General features: G+C 38.8%; 1 protein-coding gene across 1 annotated transcript in view; it reads right to left on the bottom strand.

Moving 5' to 3' along the window:
* Window positions 1-920: 920 nt before the first annotated feature.
* The window catches only part of gpc1b (glypican 1b), a 112,228-nt gene continuing 93,572 nt past the window's right edge, over window positions 921-19,576 (bottom strand). The window contains exons 3-8 of the mRNA XM_079820355.1: window positions 10,105-10,270; window positions 6,258-6,388; window positions 6,019-6,135; window positions 4,772-4,902; window positions 4,335-4,510; window positions 921-3,366 (exon numbers count right to left, since the gene is read on the bottom strand). Of these exons, the coding sequence (XP_079676481.1) occupies window positions 3,158-3,366; window positions 4,335-4,510; window positions 4,772-4,902; window positions 6,019-6,135; window positions 6,258-6,388; window positions 10,105-10,270 (930 nt within the window). The 3' untranslated portion in view covers window positions 921-3,157. The remainder of the gene's footprint in view (window positions 3,367-4,334; window positions 4,511-4,771; window positions 4,903-6,018; window positions 6,136-6,257; window positions 6,389-10,104; window positions 10,271-19,576) is intronic.

The following is a 19,576-nucleotide window of genomic DNA, read 5'->3' as shown; positions in this document are numbered from 1 at the left end:
CTCATTGGCTCTTGTGGAAGCTCAAATGTGCTGCATAACACATGAGAATGAACCTCATTGATTCTAGAGGAAGCTCAAATGTGCTGCATAACACAGGAGAATGAACCTCATTGGTTCTAGAGGAAGCTCAAATGTGCTGCATAACACATGAGAATGAACCTCATTGGTTCTAGAGGAAGCTCAAATGTGCTGCATAACACAGGAGAATGAACCTCATTGGTTCTAGAGGAAGCTCAAACGTACTGCATAACACAGGAGAATGAACCTCATTGGTTCAAGAGGAAGCTCAAACGTGCTGCATAAGACATGAGAATGAACCTCATTGATTCTTGTGGAAGCTCAAACGTGTTGCATAACACACGAGAATGAACCTCATTGGTTTTTGTGGAAGCTCAAACGTGTTGCATAACACACGAGAATGAACCTCATTGGTTCTAGAGGAAGCTCAAACGTGCTGCATAAGACATGAGAATTAACCTCATTGGTTCTTGCTGAAGCTCAAACGTGCTGCGTAACACAAGAATGAACCTCATTGGTTCTTACAAACATGCTTGAGCTTCCGTTTTATGGATAAGTTTTATATGGATCTCTTTATGAACTTTTAGTCAGTTGTGTAGTTGTCAATGGAGGGACAGAATGCTCTCAGATTTCTTCAAAAATATCTTCATTTGTTTTCTGAAGATGAACGAAAGTCTTACGGGTTTGGAACGACATGACGGTGTGACAGAATTTTAATTTGTGGGCGAACTATCCCTTTAAACGGTAAACTGACCCAAGATGTTTTGGTTATATAATTGCACTAATATTTCATGGTTTGATTTTTTTTTTTTCTGAAATCAGCACACACATCTCATGTATGTGTGCTATAAGTGTGTGAGTGTGTGTGTGTGTGTGAACAAAATAAACACAACAGTTGTTTTCAAAATCGTTTGATCTATATAATTGACACAAGGGTTTTTCTCTTTCTTTTTAAAGAACATACAACAACAATGGACAGATCATTTCTTCAGTCTCTTCAAAATGTTCTACTTTCAACCTTAAACACAAACTCCCAATAATTGTTGACTTAAAAACAAACGGACAAAAATAATAAACTATATACCAGAATGCATTTTTTTTTTTTTTCATCTCAGCACATTTTGACAATATCAGCCACATTCATCAGTAAGGAGAGAGTGGCAGTGCCACCATTACGCCATTGCACCTAGAGGTGGGACTGTTTTCCTGACCTGGAGTCGGATCACTAACCGTCAATGATTTAACAAAGGTGCGAAAGACAGTTGAGACTGATTTCAACTCAGATCCCTCTACACTCTACAGGCACGGGTCCATTTCTTCAACCACATCTGATCCAATCGATCAACAAAACTGCCTGTGGGATATTTCTCTGTTATCGACCCCTGATCATGATGTAGTCATGCGGACGTGGCCTCGTGCGTCATGCAAAGTGCAGCATTTCTAATGGTAAGGGTAAGGGTGTTCTCCATCTTAATGACCCGATCAGATCTGCCCGTCACTGTGTTTAGTGACTGAAACGGCAGCACTTTCTCTGCAGAGCCAATGGCAACCTTAATCCTCATTCAGGACAGTTACATCACTTCCTGTAACCTCTACAAACGCAAAGTTCATTCATAGAGCGAAAAAATAGGCTCTTCTCAGGTTTGGTCAGGCCTGAAACTCTATGCAAGTACGAGAACGCAAATGCTTCCAGCTTTGCTCAATTTCACATTGCTTTTTTAAAGAGAGTCTCAATGTATAAGCTTCTATAATGGCGGAGAAACCGTTTGAAGTGGATTTAGCTGGTTGGTCAAACTCAACATGTTTATAGCTACCTGGACACGTAAATATTTGAAGGTAACTCTATCGCCTACCTCTATAAGGTAGGTGTGTTATCGCTCCATCGCAACGCAAAAACGCATGATGGCATGTTATTTGCGTTGACATACTTGCATAGAGTATGATTCTCGCCTACAACCGACAGACTTTCATTGGTAAAATGTTGCGCAACAGCGTTTTTCACATCAACATTGTGTGCGTGCCATAAACAATCCAACTTGTCCGCTGACGAAGGGCAGGGCGTGGGGCTGGGAAATATTTGAGACACACATTCGTGTCTCACTGAGCTAATCTGATCTGACGTGGATGCAGCATGTGTCGAGTACACGTGTATATTCGTATAGTGAGTTCGTACAATGCTTTCTCTGAAGTACACTCACACATAACACACATATCTCTATGAGGTTTGAATCAATATCAAATTAACAATGTCCAGAAAGCCCTCTGCATCCCTCTGGTTTCGAGTCTTTCATTCTCTGGCTTGTCCTTTCCCGCGTGTGAAATCCCTTTCTGAGATGGTTCACTATATATCTGTCCCACGGATTAGAGCACGTCGCTTTGTAAAATGTGGCCGTCTCTTTCTCATTGCTGGTGCATTAACGTTTCATCCCATATATTGCTCTAGTGCCGTTGAGGGTCTTCAAGGATATACTGAAAATGTGACTGTGGTTAGTAGACATTTATTTACATCCAGAGTAAATACATGTTGGGTTTTCTTTAGGATGGCCCCCGAAACCCATTTGTGAAGCGGAGTGCGGAAACTGTTACAATAAATGAAAGAGAGAGAGAGAAAGAGTGAGACAGCTGGTCTTCACAAAACAAGACTCGGTAGAGCTTGTTTTTCGTGATTAGAAAAGCTTTAAAACAAAGGAGAACCCGCGGTTCTTTTGTTTGCTTTGATCGAGTGCTGAAGGACATTCTCAAGCTGAGACGTCTTATCTTTATGGGTCTTAATTTATAAATAAATATAATCAAAAACGATTTTTGAACAAGGAAAAACCAGCATGTTTTGTTTGTTGGGGTGGATTTTCTTAGCTATTGTTATAGATATCATTGAAGCATTCTCAGAGACCTTTTTCACCACAGACATAAAGACAAGCAAAAGACCAGCTCTAGGGGTGTCATATATCAAATAAGAGACAAAAAAGTACACAGATCTAAGAATATTATTCCATGGTGTTCTTATTCAAGACAAAAAAGTGATGCATTCGCCGGTTTCCGTTGATGTTTGCATTTTTGTTTTGGCAATGTGACTAACCCCGCCCCTCCACAATCCAACCCAGTCCTGTACTCAGTCCCAGTTGGTGGAAACGCCTGTCAATTATCGCCTAAGCAGGACTGTGACCAATGAGAGAAGGTAGAGGCTGACGCAAGGAAGGTTCTGGCTGCTTCTTCCAGTCACCACCTTCTTGTTCTCCGGCGGTGAGGCGTACACTTTGGGTTTGTCCGTGTTTGGGGCCATTAAACGCGGACCACGGGAACACTGTTCCTCGACACACATTCCACTTCCTGAACCGCTGATATCATCACCTAAAGATGAGAAAAGACCAAAGAGATTCATGAACTAAAGTGAGACAGAGTTCAGGAACATTCTACAGTAATGACGAAGCTACATTTTGGGACGTTTTTAAATTAGTTTTGAATCTGTGAATTTAGTGAATCAGTTCATTTTAATGAACCACCCTTTTTATTCAAGTGCGCTATTAGTATACATCTTTTAAACTAAAAATAAGTACTTTAAGTATACTTTTTATGTACTTCTCAGAAATATACTTAAAATTGTACTTAAATATACTTAACTTATACTTATACTTGAATTAAATATACTTGACCGAAAAGTGAGTATATTTGGCCTATACCTGTACTAAATCTTTTGATCAAGATATTCTTAAATATAACTGTATTCTAAGTATACTTGGCTTGTAGTTGTGTTTACTCTTTTGATTGAGTAACCTATTAAATACTTAACCCTTAATCGTCCCTCAAGTAGGGTTTACGTTTGAGTCCCTTGGGGTCAGATAGACCCCAAACTTTTACAGAGCGATTGCATAAGGAAATATAAATTTTTTACATGGAAAACTATGTATAATTTTTTTTTATTTACTTCTCAACTATACATTTATGCTGTGTTTTTGTGGGTATTTGGTAGTTTTTTTTTTTACCTATTTACTGCACAAATACTGCACAAATATAAAAAAAAATTTATGAACTTAATTAAATAAAACTATACTTTTATACACTAAAAAGTGGGCCAATTTAGTAGTACATAAACAGTACACTTACAAGTATACTAGTACATTGATATTAGTGTACTTACTACATAAAGTTTGCTTAAAATATACTTGAACTTTACTTAAGTATACTTAATAAAATTAACTTGAAGATAATAATAAAATTACTATCTGTTCCTTGCTAAATAAAAGTATGAATTACTTTTTTTTTTTATTCTAACTGACCCCAAACATTTGAACGGTAGTGTATGTGTATACAGTACTTACTGGTGTCCTGGAAGTCCACATCATTTCCATTGATGGCATACTTAAGTCGGTTGATCATTATCTTAAGCTGCATGATCTGCTTGCGTACAGCCATGTCTGGTTTAGTGATGTCGATCTCCACCTCAGGATTATTGATCTGACTGGCCAACCCGTCTCCCATCACTTCAGGCAGATACCTGACAGAGCACAACACATTAAGAAAGAAGCATGCAATCTGTTTGACAGGCGACATCACAGACAAGCTAAAATCTGAGTACACATTTTGCCATTGATGATAATATCTGTGCTCCCCGGCTTTTAAAAAGCTGCAGATGTTGTACTATAAAATGCTAATCTACAGAGAGCCATCGTGTATAGTCACTGTACAAGACAATACAGTCAACACAGTCGTGTTTCTATTAAAACTGAGGTTGAGTGAGCTGTTTGTGTGCATTTACCTGTCCACATTCATTCCATTCCAACATCTGTCTACATCACTCGGTCCAGACTCACGATCCACACACAGTTTTCTGGGCAAATGGACCCAGTATTGCATAATATCCCTCAACATTCTGGACACGTCGGATAACTGAGAGAAAGAAAATGTGATCTCACAAATATGGCATGTGAAACGAAACGGGAAAAATATATAATTACAAATAAAAAAATAAATAACACTTCTGCTATTGTTTATGCATTTACAAAATTATTGTAATTCAGCTTATGCTAATATGAATCATTTAGCATATTATTGAGCTTGCAGTTCATGGTAATATTAACCCTTTAAAATCTACTGTTTCATATTTGATACACACATTTTTAAGGCCTCTAAATTATCAACATGATCATAACGTTGCAGAAAAACCTGTTGTACATAACCTACTACATGCCTTCTGTCATCTGATTTATAGTTCATATTTTTTGTTAGCAAGTATAAGGCTTCATTCTTAAAGGGTCCACATTCAGGTTGTGGTACTGTGAAATCTTTTTAGAGTGAAATATTTAGTGTTTTTTTTTTTTTTAAGTAAATGTAAACTTTTATATTAGTAATATTTCAAGATTAACAATTACTAGACTGAAGAAACTTTACTTTATTATCCATATATAATTTTTTGTATTACATATATTATGGCTTTTAAGGGTCGTTTATTTGTACATCTCTCAATCATCATTGTATCACTGAATTATATGTTTCCAGCCACAATAAAACTATAGAGCTTTTAAATTAAGAATTTAAATATCCTTATAAATAGTGAAGATATAGAGTGAAAATGTATATTTATAGGCATTTTATGTAAGTGATATACTTTTATAAAGATTTAATTAATTTACATTGCAAGCTATCAGAATTGTATCTTAATTTTCAGCAATATAAATAGCATCAACTGCACCAAATTGACTATTTTTGTTTATTTTGAGCCTAATATTTAAAATATATATATTTTTCAAATTGATAAAAAAATGATCAAATATGGTACTAAAAAAAAATTTTTGTCTAAAGGTTCAATAAAATATTTTTTTGTTTTATAAATTAGATTTTTCTGACTATTATTTCATATGTCAGGATTTAACAGGTTAAAAAATCAGTGTTTGAATGAAATTTTGTGTACATTTTGTGTAATGAACAATTGTGTTACTGTGGTAACACTTTATGTTGAATGTAAAATCTGGGTCCTGCTACAGTACACCATGTAAACACACTTACCAGTTTCTCCAGCTGCGCTCCTGGGGTGCTGCTGACTTCTTCTGCTGTGTTTCTCCCTCGCTTGATCTCGTCCTCAATGACGGAGCTCTGAGCAGGAGATCCACATGCCTGAAACACCTGAAGAACAAGAAATCATGGCATGGGTTTCGGCACAGGGTTCTGGTTAACTTTGGTTATATGAATTTGTGATATATAAAAAAGTTAAGTCTTTACAGAAAGGTTTACAGTTCAGCACTGACCTTACTGTTGAACGTGTTGAGGTTGTCTTGCATGTAGAGAATAGCTTCAGCAATGCGTTTTGGTAGAGACAGAACCACCGAATCCACACTGTAAGGCCGACTCAGTTTGTCAACTACCTCCAGCATAGCATCTACACACAAACACAGAGTCTTTATATCATGTTGACATGCTGTCAGATGACTTTCAGCTCATGTGTGACAAATTTATGTAATGTCCTTTGCCCGGCCACTTTTTTTCAATGTTTCCGGAAGTATTTTTCCATTAATTTTTCCAAGAAGGATTTTTTTTAAACTCTAGTCTTTTGTTATAAAATATCTAGCCACCGCCAGACCGCCTTCCGTATGCAACTTACGCAGAAAGTGTAACGCCTCACGCAGTTCAAAACGCTAACGCTATGTCCGTCGTCATACGTCGCGCCAGTTACGTCTTTTTCCTAAGTTGAATACAGAAGGTGGTCTGAAGGAAGCTATACTTTATAGCGTGTTAATATGGATATTTTCCTTACACAAACGCATCGATTTGCTTCAGAAGGCCTTTATCATATTACCCTTGTTACCTCACCCTATATAAGCCTGGTTTTCTCAGTCATTCATTGTAAAGTCTTGTTTGTTGTATTACTGCATTTCTGAGCGTTTTCCCTGGTTTCTTGTCTCTTGGTTTGGAATTACTTGCCCATTCCTTGGATTAACCTTTTGCCTGTCTCTCCTGTCTTGTTAGCCTGTTTGGACTGCTTGCCTGTGTATGACCTTTTGCCTGTTTTTGACTATGATTGCGGATTACCCTTTAATAAAGCTGCGTTTGGATCCTCAGCCTTCGTGTCTCAGAGCAGTTCATTACAAAAGACTTCGCCTAAACATGGTTCCAGCAGAAGAAATCCTTCGTCAAGGTACCTGTACCATTGAAAATGAAACCGATCAGTTTTGTACTCTGTCTCCGAGCCTGTGTCTTCGGACAAGATGGCGGCCAGTCCAGTGCCCTCTGCCAAGATGGCCGCCGCCAGTCCAGAGCCCTCTGCCAAGATGGCCGCCGCCACGCCAGAGCCCTCTGCCAAGATGGCTGGCGGCACACCAGAGCCCTCTGCCAAGATGGCACGCCAGAGCCTGTTCCTGAGAGAGAATTTCTTGAGCCTGTGTCTGTTCCTGTCAATGAAGTACTGACTATCATTGCTACAGCCATTTTGTGTGTGGTGGCTGCACACACATTGGCCCCAACCCTTGACCAGAGTTCGGTTTCGACTCCAGCCCTTGACCAGAGTCCACTTTGTCTCTCGTCGAGAGTCCAGAGAGGACTTTGTCTCTCGCCGAGAGTCCAGAGAGGACTTTGTCTCCCGTCCAGAGTCCAGAGAGGACGTTGTCTCCCGTCCAGAGTCCAGAGAGGACTTTGTCTCCCGTCCAGAGTCCAGAGAGGACGTTGTCTCCCATCCAGAGTCCAGAGAGGACTTTGTCTCTCATCGAGAGTCCAGAGAGGACTTTGTCTCCCGTCCAGAGTCCAGGGAGGATTTTGTCCCCCGTCCAGAGTCCAGAGAGGACTTTGTCTCCTGTCCAGAGAGGACTTTGTCTCCCATCCAGAGTCCAGAGAGCACTCAAGCCATGAGCTCGCTCCAGAGTCCGTAGCTCCTCTCAAGAAAGTTTTCTGGGGGGGCTATAGGTCCACGAAGGCCAGTTCCATTGTGGTCCCCTGAACTACCTGCACTGCTGTGGTGGTCGTCTGCTCTGCCGTGGGGGACTTCAAGCCCATTGGCGCTGCTATGGTGGTCGTCTGCTCCACCATGGTGGTCTCCAGCAAGGCTGTGGTGGTCTTTAGCCCTTCTGCCCTGGCTGCCTAAGCATTAAATGTTGGCATATAGCTTATTGCCCTGAATATCTGTCCTATCTCACGATTCACCAGTGAGAGCGCCAGTGAGAGTGCACCAGTGAGAGTGATTACCACCAGAGGGCACTCCACCCATAACTCACTGCACGGACTCATCATCCCTGACACACTTTTGCCTGTCTCTCCTGTCTTGTTTGCCTGGTTGACTTTGGACTGCTTGCCTGTGTATGACCATATGCCCGTTTTTGACTACAATTGTGGATTACCCTTTAATAAAGCTGCGTTTGGATCCTCAGCCTTCGTGTCTCAGAGCAGTTGATTACAGAAACATTGCGAATGACAATCAAATAAAAAAATATTAAATTATTAATTTAAAGGCAGGTTAGGTGATTTGTTTCAGAATTTTTTTTTGTAATGCTGGTTGAAAGTCTCTTCACATCCTGATAGCAATCACTAAGTTAAGTGGTTTAAATGTATTTAGATGAATATATATATATATAATCTGTGAAAGGTGTAGGACCATAAATGTTTGTCCAATCATTGCATTTGTCCAAATGCAATGGTGCGATGTCGCACCTGCCTGTCAACATATGTATTTTCATACCTCCACATCATCAGCGTTTAATGCAATGCAGAGTTAGACAGACGTCAGTCACCGAGCTCCGCAACTGAAACAGCAGCCACCTTTTACAGTAACTCCTGAACCAAAACAACAAGCTTATTCTGCGTTCACACCTTAACTACTGTGATATTAAAGAGATTGAGACCTGTGAAGTTACTCCGAGCGGTTTGTGACTCTTATGAATTTATGCGTTTCAATGGCAACATGATCAGCGTCAAAATGAATCTGCAGCAGTCATGTGGTACAGGTCAGTGCTTTTTAAGTTGTTTATGTTCATTATTATTGTAATATTATGTGCTTTGAGACATAAGGTATAGTTTAACGCCGTATCTTGTCTCGTGACACTTTGCAAATTCTGCTATACACGTTCACGTGTTTTGAAGGAGACGCTTTGAAGATGCTTTGATCTTATCCTTTCAAAGCCAACTTGCTATTGCTAGCCTCTCCGAAAATTGCCTACCCTACCTTTAAATTTGCTCTATCGAGACCGACTTGTTTTCATCCTTCATGGGAGAGTGTTCAATGCCACGCTCTTTTGGTGCAATTTGCTCGCAGCGACTCCCTGATTGGGATTGGTGGCATTTTCTTCACAGCAGTTTTTCACTAGGAATTCCACTGGTAAACAAGATTATAAAAAAAAAATAAGTTGAATGAGAACTGCTGGCTTCAACAAAAGAATAGTCCATCGACTAACAACCTTGGAGCTCGACACAGGTCTGTCTTCCAAAGTTTAAAAGTTAAAATCAATCCCCCTGAAGAAAATTAATGGAATTTGTTACTTCAGGAAACCGACTGTTGCATTTTATGGCCCTGTCCCCAATGGCACACTTTATATGCACTTACGGTCTTACAATGGCCGCCGTGTGCACATTTCCGTTAAGTCTACAAAACTGTAGTCATTTTAGGGCGTGAGCACCCCAATTTGTGGTTAAGCGCCCTCGATGCACACTTTTGCCCAGCCTGCACCAAAGCAAGCTTGTACGTCCTGATTTTGCCCAGTTAGATGCGTTCCTGGGTAAATATAGTTTGTTGATCTTGGAACAACATTCCTGTCTGAAAATGTTATCGTAACCATATCCCTACCAATTAAGCCTAACCCTACACATAAGTTATCTCTAAAACCAGAGGGAAATGATGGTGAACAACTCTGATGTAGAATCACCTAACCCTGGTTGTAAGACTAAACTTGACATAAACTGTAAACTTGTCTCTCAAATCTGAGTGGTTGATTGGAATGTTGTTCCAGGATCAACAAAGATGCTGATCCAGGAACATGTTGCACTTGGTGAGATTCACAGCAGACTTCTACCAGACAGTCAAAGTGGTGTTACATCACGAAAGTGAGGACTCGTAGAAAGACCGCAAGTGTTTAGGGTGCAATTTGGGACAGGGCTTATCTTGGCCCCGCCTACCTGCCAGGTTCCTCCACTCAGAGTCCAGATCCGCTTGATTAGCGAGGCAGCCCTTCATGACATTCTTACAGTAGTTTGAGCAGGGCTTGGCAAAGGTCACGCCGCTACAGTGAGGACAGTACGTCAGCCTCATGACGGCACGAACACATTCAGTGCTCAGAGACACCTGCAAGACAGAGACAAAGAAATGAAAGAACAGCTGAAGTATATCTACACTGACTCGTGTAACCAAAGAACATGCCCTGAATTGTTTTGTGTCACACATAATAAGGATGAAAAAAAGATAATTACAAACAAGTATTTGTCAGTTCCTACAGTTTCCCATGAGGTCCAAGGACGTGGGATGATACATTTTGGTATGATTATTGCATAATACCATCATGCTTCTCTACAGACAGTCTCTGAGAGTAACCACATGAGGTCGAAGATATCTTTCACAATATTCCCACTTTTTATCAGAAACCTCCACCCCTCTGTCAAAGCAAGGGATTTATTTAGAGCCCCTTGGGGAAAATTAATGCAATTCAGAAAGCAAAGAAAAACCTGACATTTGCTTGTATAGATGTTTAAATTAATTCTAATTTCAGGCAAAACTAGTTTTTGTTTAGGTGTAAATGTATATACAGTCAGCATGACATTTGATTTCTGTGAATTTAACTTCTTTCTGTACTAACTGCATTAGGTTGCATGAAACTTTGTCGCAGCTGTGCCATGCAACTTTGACACAGTTTCACAAAGCTGAATGTCAGTGACTGTATATTGCAATGACTTGTGTGAAGTGTCAATGCGATCAGATGATGAAACGCTTGCAATCACATGCATTCCTTCATTATCAACTGGGAGTCGTTCAGAAAGTGATGCGAATAAATTTGTATTACACTTGAAATTATACTTTTAAATTCTAATCGAAACAGACAAGTAACCCCAGATGGCATTAGTTCAGTTAATGCTGAGCTGCAGTTCTGTCAAACAGTATGTGTTCAGCCTGATAAAAGTAGACTCCATTGTCCATTATATTAAACCTTAGGGGTGGGAGATATACTATTAGAAATTTGTCAACCGGTAGAATATTTTCTATCGCGGTTTTGCACTCGTGTGTCATTGCTGTGCAGCGCGGTCACGAAAGCTTATCGTTTGCATGCGTTTTTTAAGCATTGTGGTAGAACAGGTGATTCTAAACCGTAGCAGCGAAAGATAACTCATTTCAATATATGCGTGTCTTAGAGACCCACGACATGCAGCCTCATAGAGCGAGTGAGAACTGAGCTGAATGCTTTTTGCCAACTAATTAGGCTTGAACGGTTAAAAATACTTACATATGAGTCAAAGTGACCATGCATTTGGAAGTAAACAGTCATTCATGTCTTTAGTGAATGTTAACAGTTGAGAGGATCCGTACAGTCGGTCTTAAAGTGACAGCATCCAATTTTCCTGCTGTCATTTTTAATGCTAATAAAACAACAAAAAAAGAATAAATGTATATTTAATTTACACAGTAAAGACCATGCATTGTTTTTATGCATTTGATTACTTTATACATTTTTTGTAGTATTTATAGAGCTTGAAGTTTTTCAGGTAGGTCTATTTCATTTGTGTCTTCTATCTATTCTAGTTTGTTTTCTTTGCTCTTTCTTTATCACTGTTTATTTGTCTTTAGTAAGCTTGAGAGTTTTTTTAAGACTAGTATCATTTTTTTAAATGATGGTGATAAGAATAAGAAATATGACATTTCAATGTATCAAAAATGTTGATATCATAAAAACCTAATTTGCTTTGCAAAAATAACTATTGTTATAAGATATTGGTCATATTGCCCACCCCTGATAAACCTGGATGAAAACTAGCTTTAACACAAACAAGTTTCAATTCTGGACGAGGATTAATTTGCATATATTGGTATCTTTCCTCATGGTACTGTAGAAAAGCTGTAAAACTGCTGTCTATAGAAAAACATTTAAGAACAAAGATCTAATTTGCAATGCATTTCAATTAGATTAAATATTAAGTATGATATGATAATATGACAAGACTGTTCAAGCTTTTTATAGATGTGCAGTTAAAGGGGTACTTCAGCGCTGGGAAGATGAATGTGTATATAAACTGGGTCATTTATGTAGTAGAAATGTGAAATTATTCTTCTGAGAAAAGAAAAAAGAAAATGTATTTTTGTCTCATGTGGATGAAAGACAACAATTCCCAGAATGCACTTGCTTCGCTGCCCAACGAGGCCACTCCAAGCCACGGCTACAAGTTATCACTTGTCCACCATGACACCGCCCCCACTGTCGTTTTTGTTTTTCATAGTAATATAATCATTTCGTTCAGTTAGAGAATAGACACTACAATTAAAAACTGAATGCGTCTTTTCAATAAAGTGTGAGTGAGCCAAACGAAAGTCACGTCTCAAACGCAGCAGGAGTCAGATTTCATTCATCACGAGAGCGAAGAGCTGAGCAGAGCTGAGGTAAGCGTGGCAGTCATTCACGACGCGTCCAGTCTGGCGCGTTTTCATATCATGCCTATGGAAGCTTAACTTTCATAGGAATTCATTGAAAAGTTTAAACACTTTGCTCCGCACTGCTCCGTTATGAATGCCTGATCCGAGCGGCCGTGCGCATTTACATTCTATGAGTGAGATCCCTCCCCTGTGGGTGGGTTGAAAACATGCGGAACAAGCTCCTTCTACTGGCTGTAGTCTCTAGCCTCTGGCCAAAAAATCCTCAGATGATGCAAAATGACGATATTTACCTCATCGGAGGATTTTCTCCAGAAATAAAATGCATAATTCTCTCGTCTCAGGGGGATATGAAAGGGGAAGTACCATAATTCGAATATACTACCGGGTTTCTACTGATACGAAGCTTAATGCTAAATCGCTGAAGTAACCCTTTAATTTCTAATTATAATAACAATACATTTGCGTTACTAGATGGTCTTTAGGTGATTGAATCACTCAACTGATTCGTTCAAACCCAATGATTCATCCAGAAACAAAATCTGTCATGAATCATTGAGAAAGTGAGTCACTGAATCATTCACTCAAACAATTCTTTCAAGAACACGGATTCATTGAGGAACAAAACACCAGACTTACTATATAAATGAGTAATTGAATTATCCACTCAAACGAGCCATTCAAACATACCAAATCAATAAGAAACAAACCCATGGCTGCAACCGAAACCGCATACTTCGTAGGTGAAAACCAGTATGTGAAAGAGTAGCATGTCAGAATTCACAGTACTCATAAAAGAGTACACAAAAAAGTACCTGGATGACCTACATCTTCCGGCAAGATTCTGAAGTGTGCATAAAATGGACGTGCAAGGATTTGTGAATGGCAGTGAAGCAATGCAACTGCCGCTGGAAGGTCACATGATAATGACAACATGGCGAAAGTAGTACAGTAGAACATACTTTTTAGAGGTCACAAAGTAAGTACTTATTCAAAATAAGTACCTTCTTAAGAGAGTATGCAATTTCAGACGCAACCCATTAATTGTCTTTATTGAATCATTAACTCAAATGATTCATTCAAAAAACGATTCATTCAAAGGAAACACCATGTCGTGTTTGTGTTGCTAAGAGATATGCAAGATGAGCAACCGTTCATACTGCGGCTTCGTCGGCGGAGAAAAAATAGACAGCGTAAATGGCAATATTGTGTATAAAATCTAAGTTACTCAATATTAACTTTTTGTTTGTTCAACAGTAGTAATATGACTGGGAAAGGCAGATTCACTTCGCTCTAGATATTAATATGCACATATACATCACTTTAAAGTTAAATCCAGCAGCACCAAGGGAGGAAGAATTTTTTGTCACACGTTGAGACATAAATAAATGGACTGGACCGAGATAAAAAGACTTGATTCAGACTCCTACACACCTTACACACACACACACACACACACACACACACACCACACTTCAGGGAGACCTGGCAATGCTTGATACCTGAAGGATGACTCAAGCACACACTCTTTAATGAGGAGAGAAGAATGAGAGAGAATAAGATGAAAGAGAAATACAGAGAATAGACAAATTGAGAGAATGTGAGAAGGATGTGTGAAGATGCACAGGAAGCTCCGGGGAGGAGGGAAAGTGAGTGTGAGAGAGTGAAAAGATAGAACAAGTTGAGGGAGGATAATATGGCACATTAAAGCCTCTGAGCATCTGTGATTCAGAGCAGGATAGAGAGAGTTTGCTGCCCAATACGCCTCGGATTCACTTCTGACACGGGACCTACATTTGAATTTCAGCTTTTAGGACTTCAGTGGAAGTTTTTTAATTATTTATAATTTTCATTAATCAAATTAATTGATTGAACCAATTTGCAAATGTGTTATTTGCTCATTGAATTGGCCTGGGCATTTCATACACTCTCAGGAAAAAAAGGTCCAAAAGCTGTCATCTTAAAGGAATAGTTCACCCAAAACTGAAACTTATCCCATAATTTACTCACCCTCAAGCCAGGTGTATATGACTTTCTTCTTTCAGCCGAACGCATTTGGAATTATATTAAATCATATCCTTCCAAGCTTAATATTGGTAGTGAATATTGGCATTGAGTTTTTGAAGCTCCAAAAAACACATCCATCCATCATAAAAGTAGTCCATATTTATGGCGTAGGCGTAGTGTAAGCTTAGGTGAGAATTGAGAAGTGCAGAGGATAGAGAAAAACAAAACGCGATCATGAGAAGTCAAAAACGAGAAGTTTTAAATGAAAATGTTGGAGGGTTTCAATATTCGAGGAAAGGAGCTTCTACTTCCTACGTCGGATCAGAGGTCACCCTTCCAGCGTATACAGCCGTTGCCGGAAGCTAGGGATTGTAGTTTATAAAGTTTTAAATATAGATATTTTTCTTACAAAAACCCACCGCTTTGCTTCAGAAGGCCTTTATTAACCCACTGGAGTCGTATGGATTACCTTTATGATGCATGGATGGACTTCATAAACTCCATTATTCAATCCCATTACAAAGCTGGGAAGAGCCAGGATATTATTTATTATAACTCTGATTGTGTTTGGCTCAAAGAAGAAAGTCATATATACCTAGGATGGCTTGAGGGTGAGTAAATTATGGGATAATTTAAATTTTTGGGTGAACTATTCCTTTAAGGGTGCATATTAGTACCTTTTGAAAGGGTACAGCCCCAATTTTTGTACCCTTTTTTTCCCCTGAGCGTTTACTCGATACTTGATATGAACACTTAGCAAATTATTAAAATACTTTTCCAGTGAGGATATTGCTTTTAGTATTCTTTATTGTTCATACGAATCATTATTAATGAGCAAAGTAGGTTGTATAACGGTGAACTACATTCTATGCTTAAGGCACAAATACCCTTTTACATATTTCTCTTGCTGCAACACCGTTATGTAAATATAATATATAAATAGAATGTAAACGTAAATTGGATGAGCTTGTTCATATAATCATTCCAATCATATTTCAAGGATATATAAGCGCATGTTTACCTCACTTTTGTGACAATTCTTCCAGCATCCCTACTTCTCCTTTATTTTTGTACCTCTTATTATTACCAAATTCTTTATCTATTATATTTTTGCTTTAGTTCAAGGGGTAATCTAAGTGCTTGAGCAGAGTCTCATATGTAATATACTTTTTTAATGAGTAAGAAAAGGGCTGTAGGCAACGGTGTGACCTTATGTGACATATTAATCTCAATTAGACTGAACTGGAACACATGAGAATAACTGAATCATTTGTGGAATTGTCCGAAGGAACCAAATTCGCAGAAATGAGTCATACTTTCCAAACACTACTAATTTGTGCCCAGAGATTCTGAACATTGTAGGTTTAAGATTTTAGCCCTCTGAAACTTTCAGAAGGACTGAGTTTCCTTCTATAGCGATTTAAAACATGACAGCAGATGGAGGAAAGAATGGTGTGAGACGAGCTCATCCGTCATGTACAGATAAATTTGAGTTAAATATCCACGTCTCTCAAAACCAAGCACCCACAGAATCTCTAGGCCTGTATTTTACTTGCCATCCAGCCTTTGCATCCTAATGAGGGCTCCATGCCATGGCACATATGCCAGAATCTATTTGGCACCCAAATCCCAAAACAAAGGGCTTAATAGAATTAGCGGTTTAGCTAATGCTACAATAGCTAGAGGTTAATGTCGGCAACAGTATCTAATGTAATCCTTTTATCTGTTTCCATCTTATCGCCTCACGTTATTAATTTCAGCTCTGAATCAGAAACCCCAGGGAGCAGATTACACACGTATCCCTGATTCCTGATAATTAGAAGGAACTGCTGGAATATGTGTCAGGAAAACAAACCACATACCAAACAAACCACAGCAAATCTGATCAAGAGCTTTAGAGTAACAAAACAGAAACCAACTGAAACATTTTTGGGACATTTTTCTTGGACAGAAATGAAAAATTCTTGGACCAAACCTCCCTCACCAAAAGTAGTTCAGAGTAGTCCAGACTACTTCATTAAGCTGAAATGGGCCACTGTCATATCTGTTTATCTAAAGTGGTTGAGGAAGTAGGCTGTTTACATGGAAAAACCCTTTAAATCAAGCTGAGGTCATGCCATTGGGTGACAAATAAAAAAGGTGTCCTATGAGATGCAAAGTAACCTTCCCAAGGAGGCTTTACTAATTTTGAGAGATTCGATTTTGACAGATTTTTAAAGTTAGTCATGTGTCATTACATATTCCCAGACATTACATGATATTTTATGTTCTTTAAATATGCTGTCAATATTACTGTTTTTATTGTATTTCATATATTTTACTTCAGTTGTTTAAGTCTCTTATGCTCATCAAGGCTGCATTTATTTTATAAAAATACAGTAAAGAAAAAAAAAATATTACAATTTAAAATAACTATTTTAATACATTTTAAAATGCATTTTATTTCTGTGATGGCAAAGCCGAATTTTCAGCTGCATGATCCTTCAAAAAAATTGTCATGCGTTTTACGTCAGATGTTGGATTGTCATATATATATATATATATATATATATATATATATATATATATATATATATATATATATATATATATATATATATATATATATATATATATATATATATATACACACACACTGGTTTGAAAGTGGTGTCTATGCTTTTAGAGAATATGTTGTGACAAGGGCACGTAATGAATGACCACATACATTTTCCTTTGTGAGAAATAAAGTTCACCTTGACCTTTGAGAGCTCAAAAATTGTGGAAATCATCATTTAAATTTCAGGATACTTTGATGAATAAACAGTTCAAGAGAACAGCATTTATTTTTATGTAACAATGTAAAAGTCTTATATGTCACTTTTGATCAGTTTAATGCATATATTAATCCGTAGGGTTTGGCCCACCCTTTCACAGCTTCAACTCTTCTGGGAAGGCTTTCCACAAGGTTTAGGAGTGTGTTTATGGGAATTTTTGACCATTCTTCTAGAAGCGCATTTGTGAGGTCAGGCACTGTTGTTGAACGAGAAGGCCTGGCTCGCAGTCTCTGCTCTATTTCATCCCAAAGGTGTTCTATCGGGTTTAGGTCAGGACTCTGTGCAGGCCAGTCAAGTTCCTCCACACTAAACTCACTCATCCATGTCTTTATGGACCTGGTCGTGTTGAAACAGGAAGGGGCCATCCCCAAACTGTTCCCACAAAGTTGGGAGCTTAAAATTGTCCAAAATAGCTTGGTATGCTGAAGCATTAAGAGTTCCTTTCACTGGAACCAAGGGGTCAAGCCCAATCCCTGAAAAACAACCCCACACCAGGGCTGGACTGATAATCTGGCATACCGGGCATTTTCCCGGTGGGCCGACGCACTTTGGGGCCGATACAAGGTTATTTATTTATTTTTATTTTTATTTTTTTTGCCACGGACTGGCCCATCATGCAGGAACAGCGGCCCATTGGTTTGTCTTCTTAATTGACAGGCCAAAGCGAGAGAGACCTTCCCTCCTCCATAGACTGTGTCCATATTAGGCGCTGTTTAAAAATTTGGGCGCATGAAACTGCAAAAGGCGAATATCCGCGCAACAGCGCTGCCGCCGACGAACGTGCGCTGCGTTTCTGCTGCTCTATGAAGTGATGAACCGGCACTTTGACTCCGAATGTTGTTTTATACAATCGTGTGATATGGGAACATTAAAGGTTCTGTGGTGAATCAGCTGAAAACAGCCACGACCATGTAAATATATCACAAGGTAAATTGGAAAACAGCAATACACACAACTACAAACTTGTCACTCTAGCACAACCAAATTCAAGAGTTTATTATTATTTATTTATTTATTTTCGAAACCATATACCTATGGTAATGAGGAGCATGATTTTACCTGTGACTACCATGCCCATACAGTTAAATGAACTGACCTACAGTTAAACTCAGTTAAAATGTCATGCACTCTAAAAAAAAAAAGGTTCTATATGGCACCAAAAATGGTTCTTGGCTCGTAATGATAGGGGAACCTTTTTAGTGCTATAGAACCAATTTTGGTGTTTCAGTGGTTCTTCAGCGGTTCTTCACCAGTTCTTTGACTAAGGTGCAATATAGCACCGCTGAAGAACCACTGAAGCACCAAAATTGGTGCTATATAGCACTAAAAAAAGGTTCCCCTATCATTACGAGCCAAGAACCTTTTTTTTTTTTTTTTTAGAGTGTAGGGTAATTAAATTATAATTCAACAAAACAGCTTTAAAGCCTGGATCACATGCAATAAAGGGATAGTTGAAAATTGTGTCATCATTTACTCACCCTCAAGTTGTTCCAAACCTGTATGAGTTTCTTTGTTCTGCTGAACACAAAAGATGATATTTAGAAGAATATTTGTAACCAAGCAGAGAGAGCAACTATTGACTACCATAGTAGGGAAAAAAATACTATGGTAGTCAATAGTTGCTCTCTCTGCTTGGTTACAAATATTCTTCTAAATATCTTCTTTTGTGTTTCACGGAAGAGAGAAAGTCATACAGGTTTGGAACGACATCAGAGTGAGTAAATGATGACAAATTTTAAAAGCATTAAATCACTTTAATGTATCCTAGCTCCAAATCGGTGGTTTACTGTCAAGTGCATTTCTGTGTGACAAAAGTGCAATGTTACGTTTGTTATCTGCATTTGCAGTAAATTCGATAATATCCATCATTAGTTGTCCCTGTCCTATAGATTTATTTAATTACTCCAATTTAAGGCCCTAACCCCAGTTAAAACATTCAAGAGGAACTCATGGGCCGGATGGGCTGGGTTTGCCAGGGCCGAATTTTAGCCCCAGTCCAGCCCTGCCCCACAACATAATCCCCCCTACACCAAACTTTACACTGGGCACAATGCAGTCAGGCAAGTACCGTTCTCCTGGCAACCATCAAACGCAGACTGCCAGACAGAGAAGTGTGATTCGTCACTCCAGAGAGCACGTCTCCACTGCTCTAGAGTCCAATGGCGGTGTGCTTTACACCACTGCATCAGACGCT

This window comes from Gobio gobio (assembly GCF_949357685.1).
Source record: "Gobio gobio genome assembly, chromosome: 6".
In the NCBI taxonomy this organism is placed as follows: domain Eukaryota; kingdom Metazoa; phylum Chordata; class Actinopteri; order Cypriniformes; family Gobionidae; genus Gobio; species Gobio gobio.
Note: the sequence above shows the minus strand (reverse complement) of the source record. Positions and strands in the feature narration are given on the sequence as shown.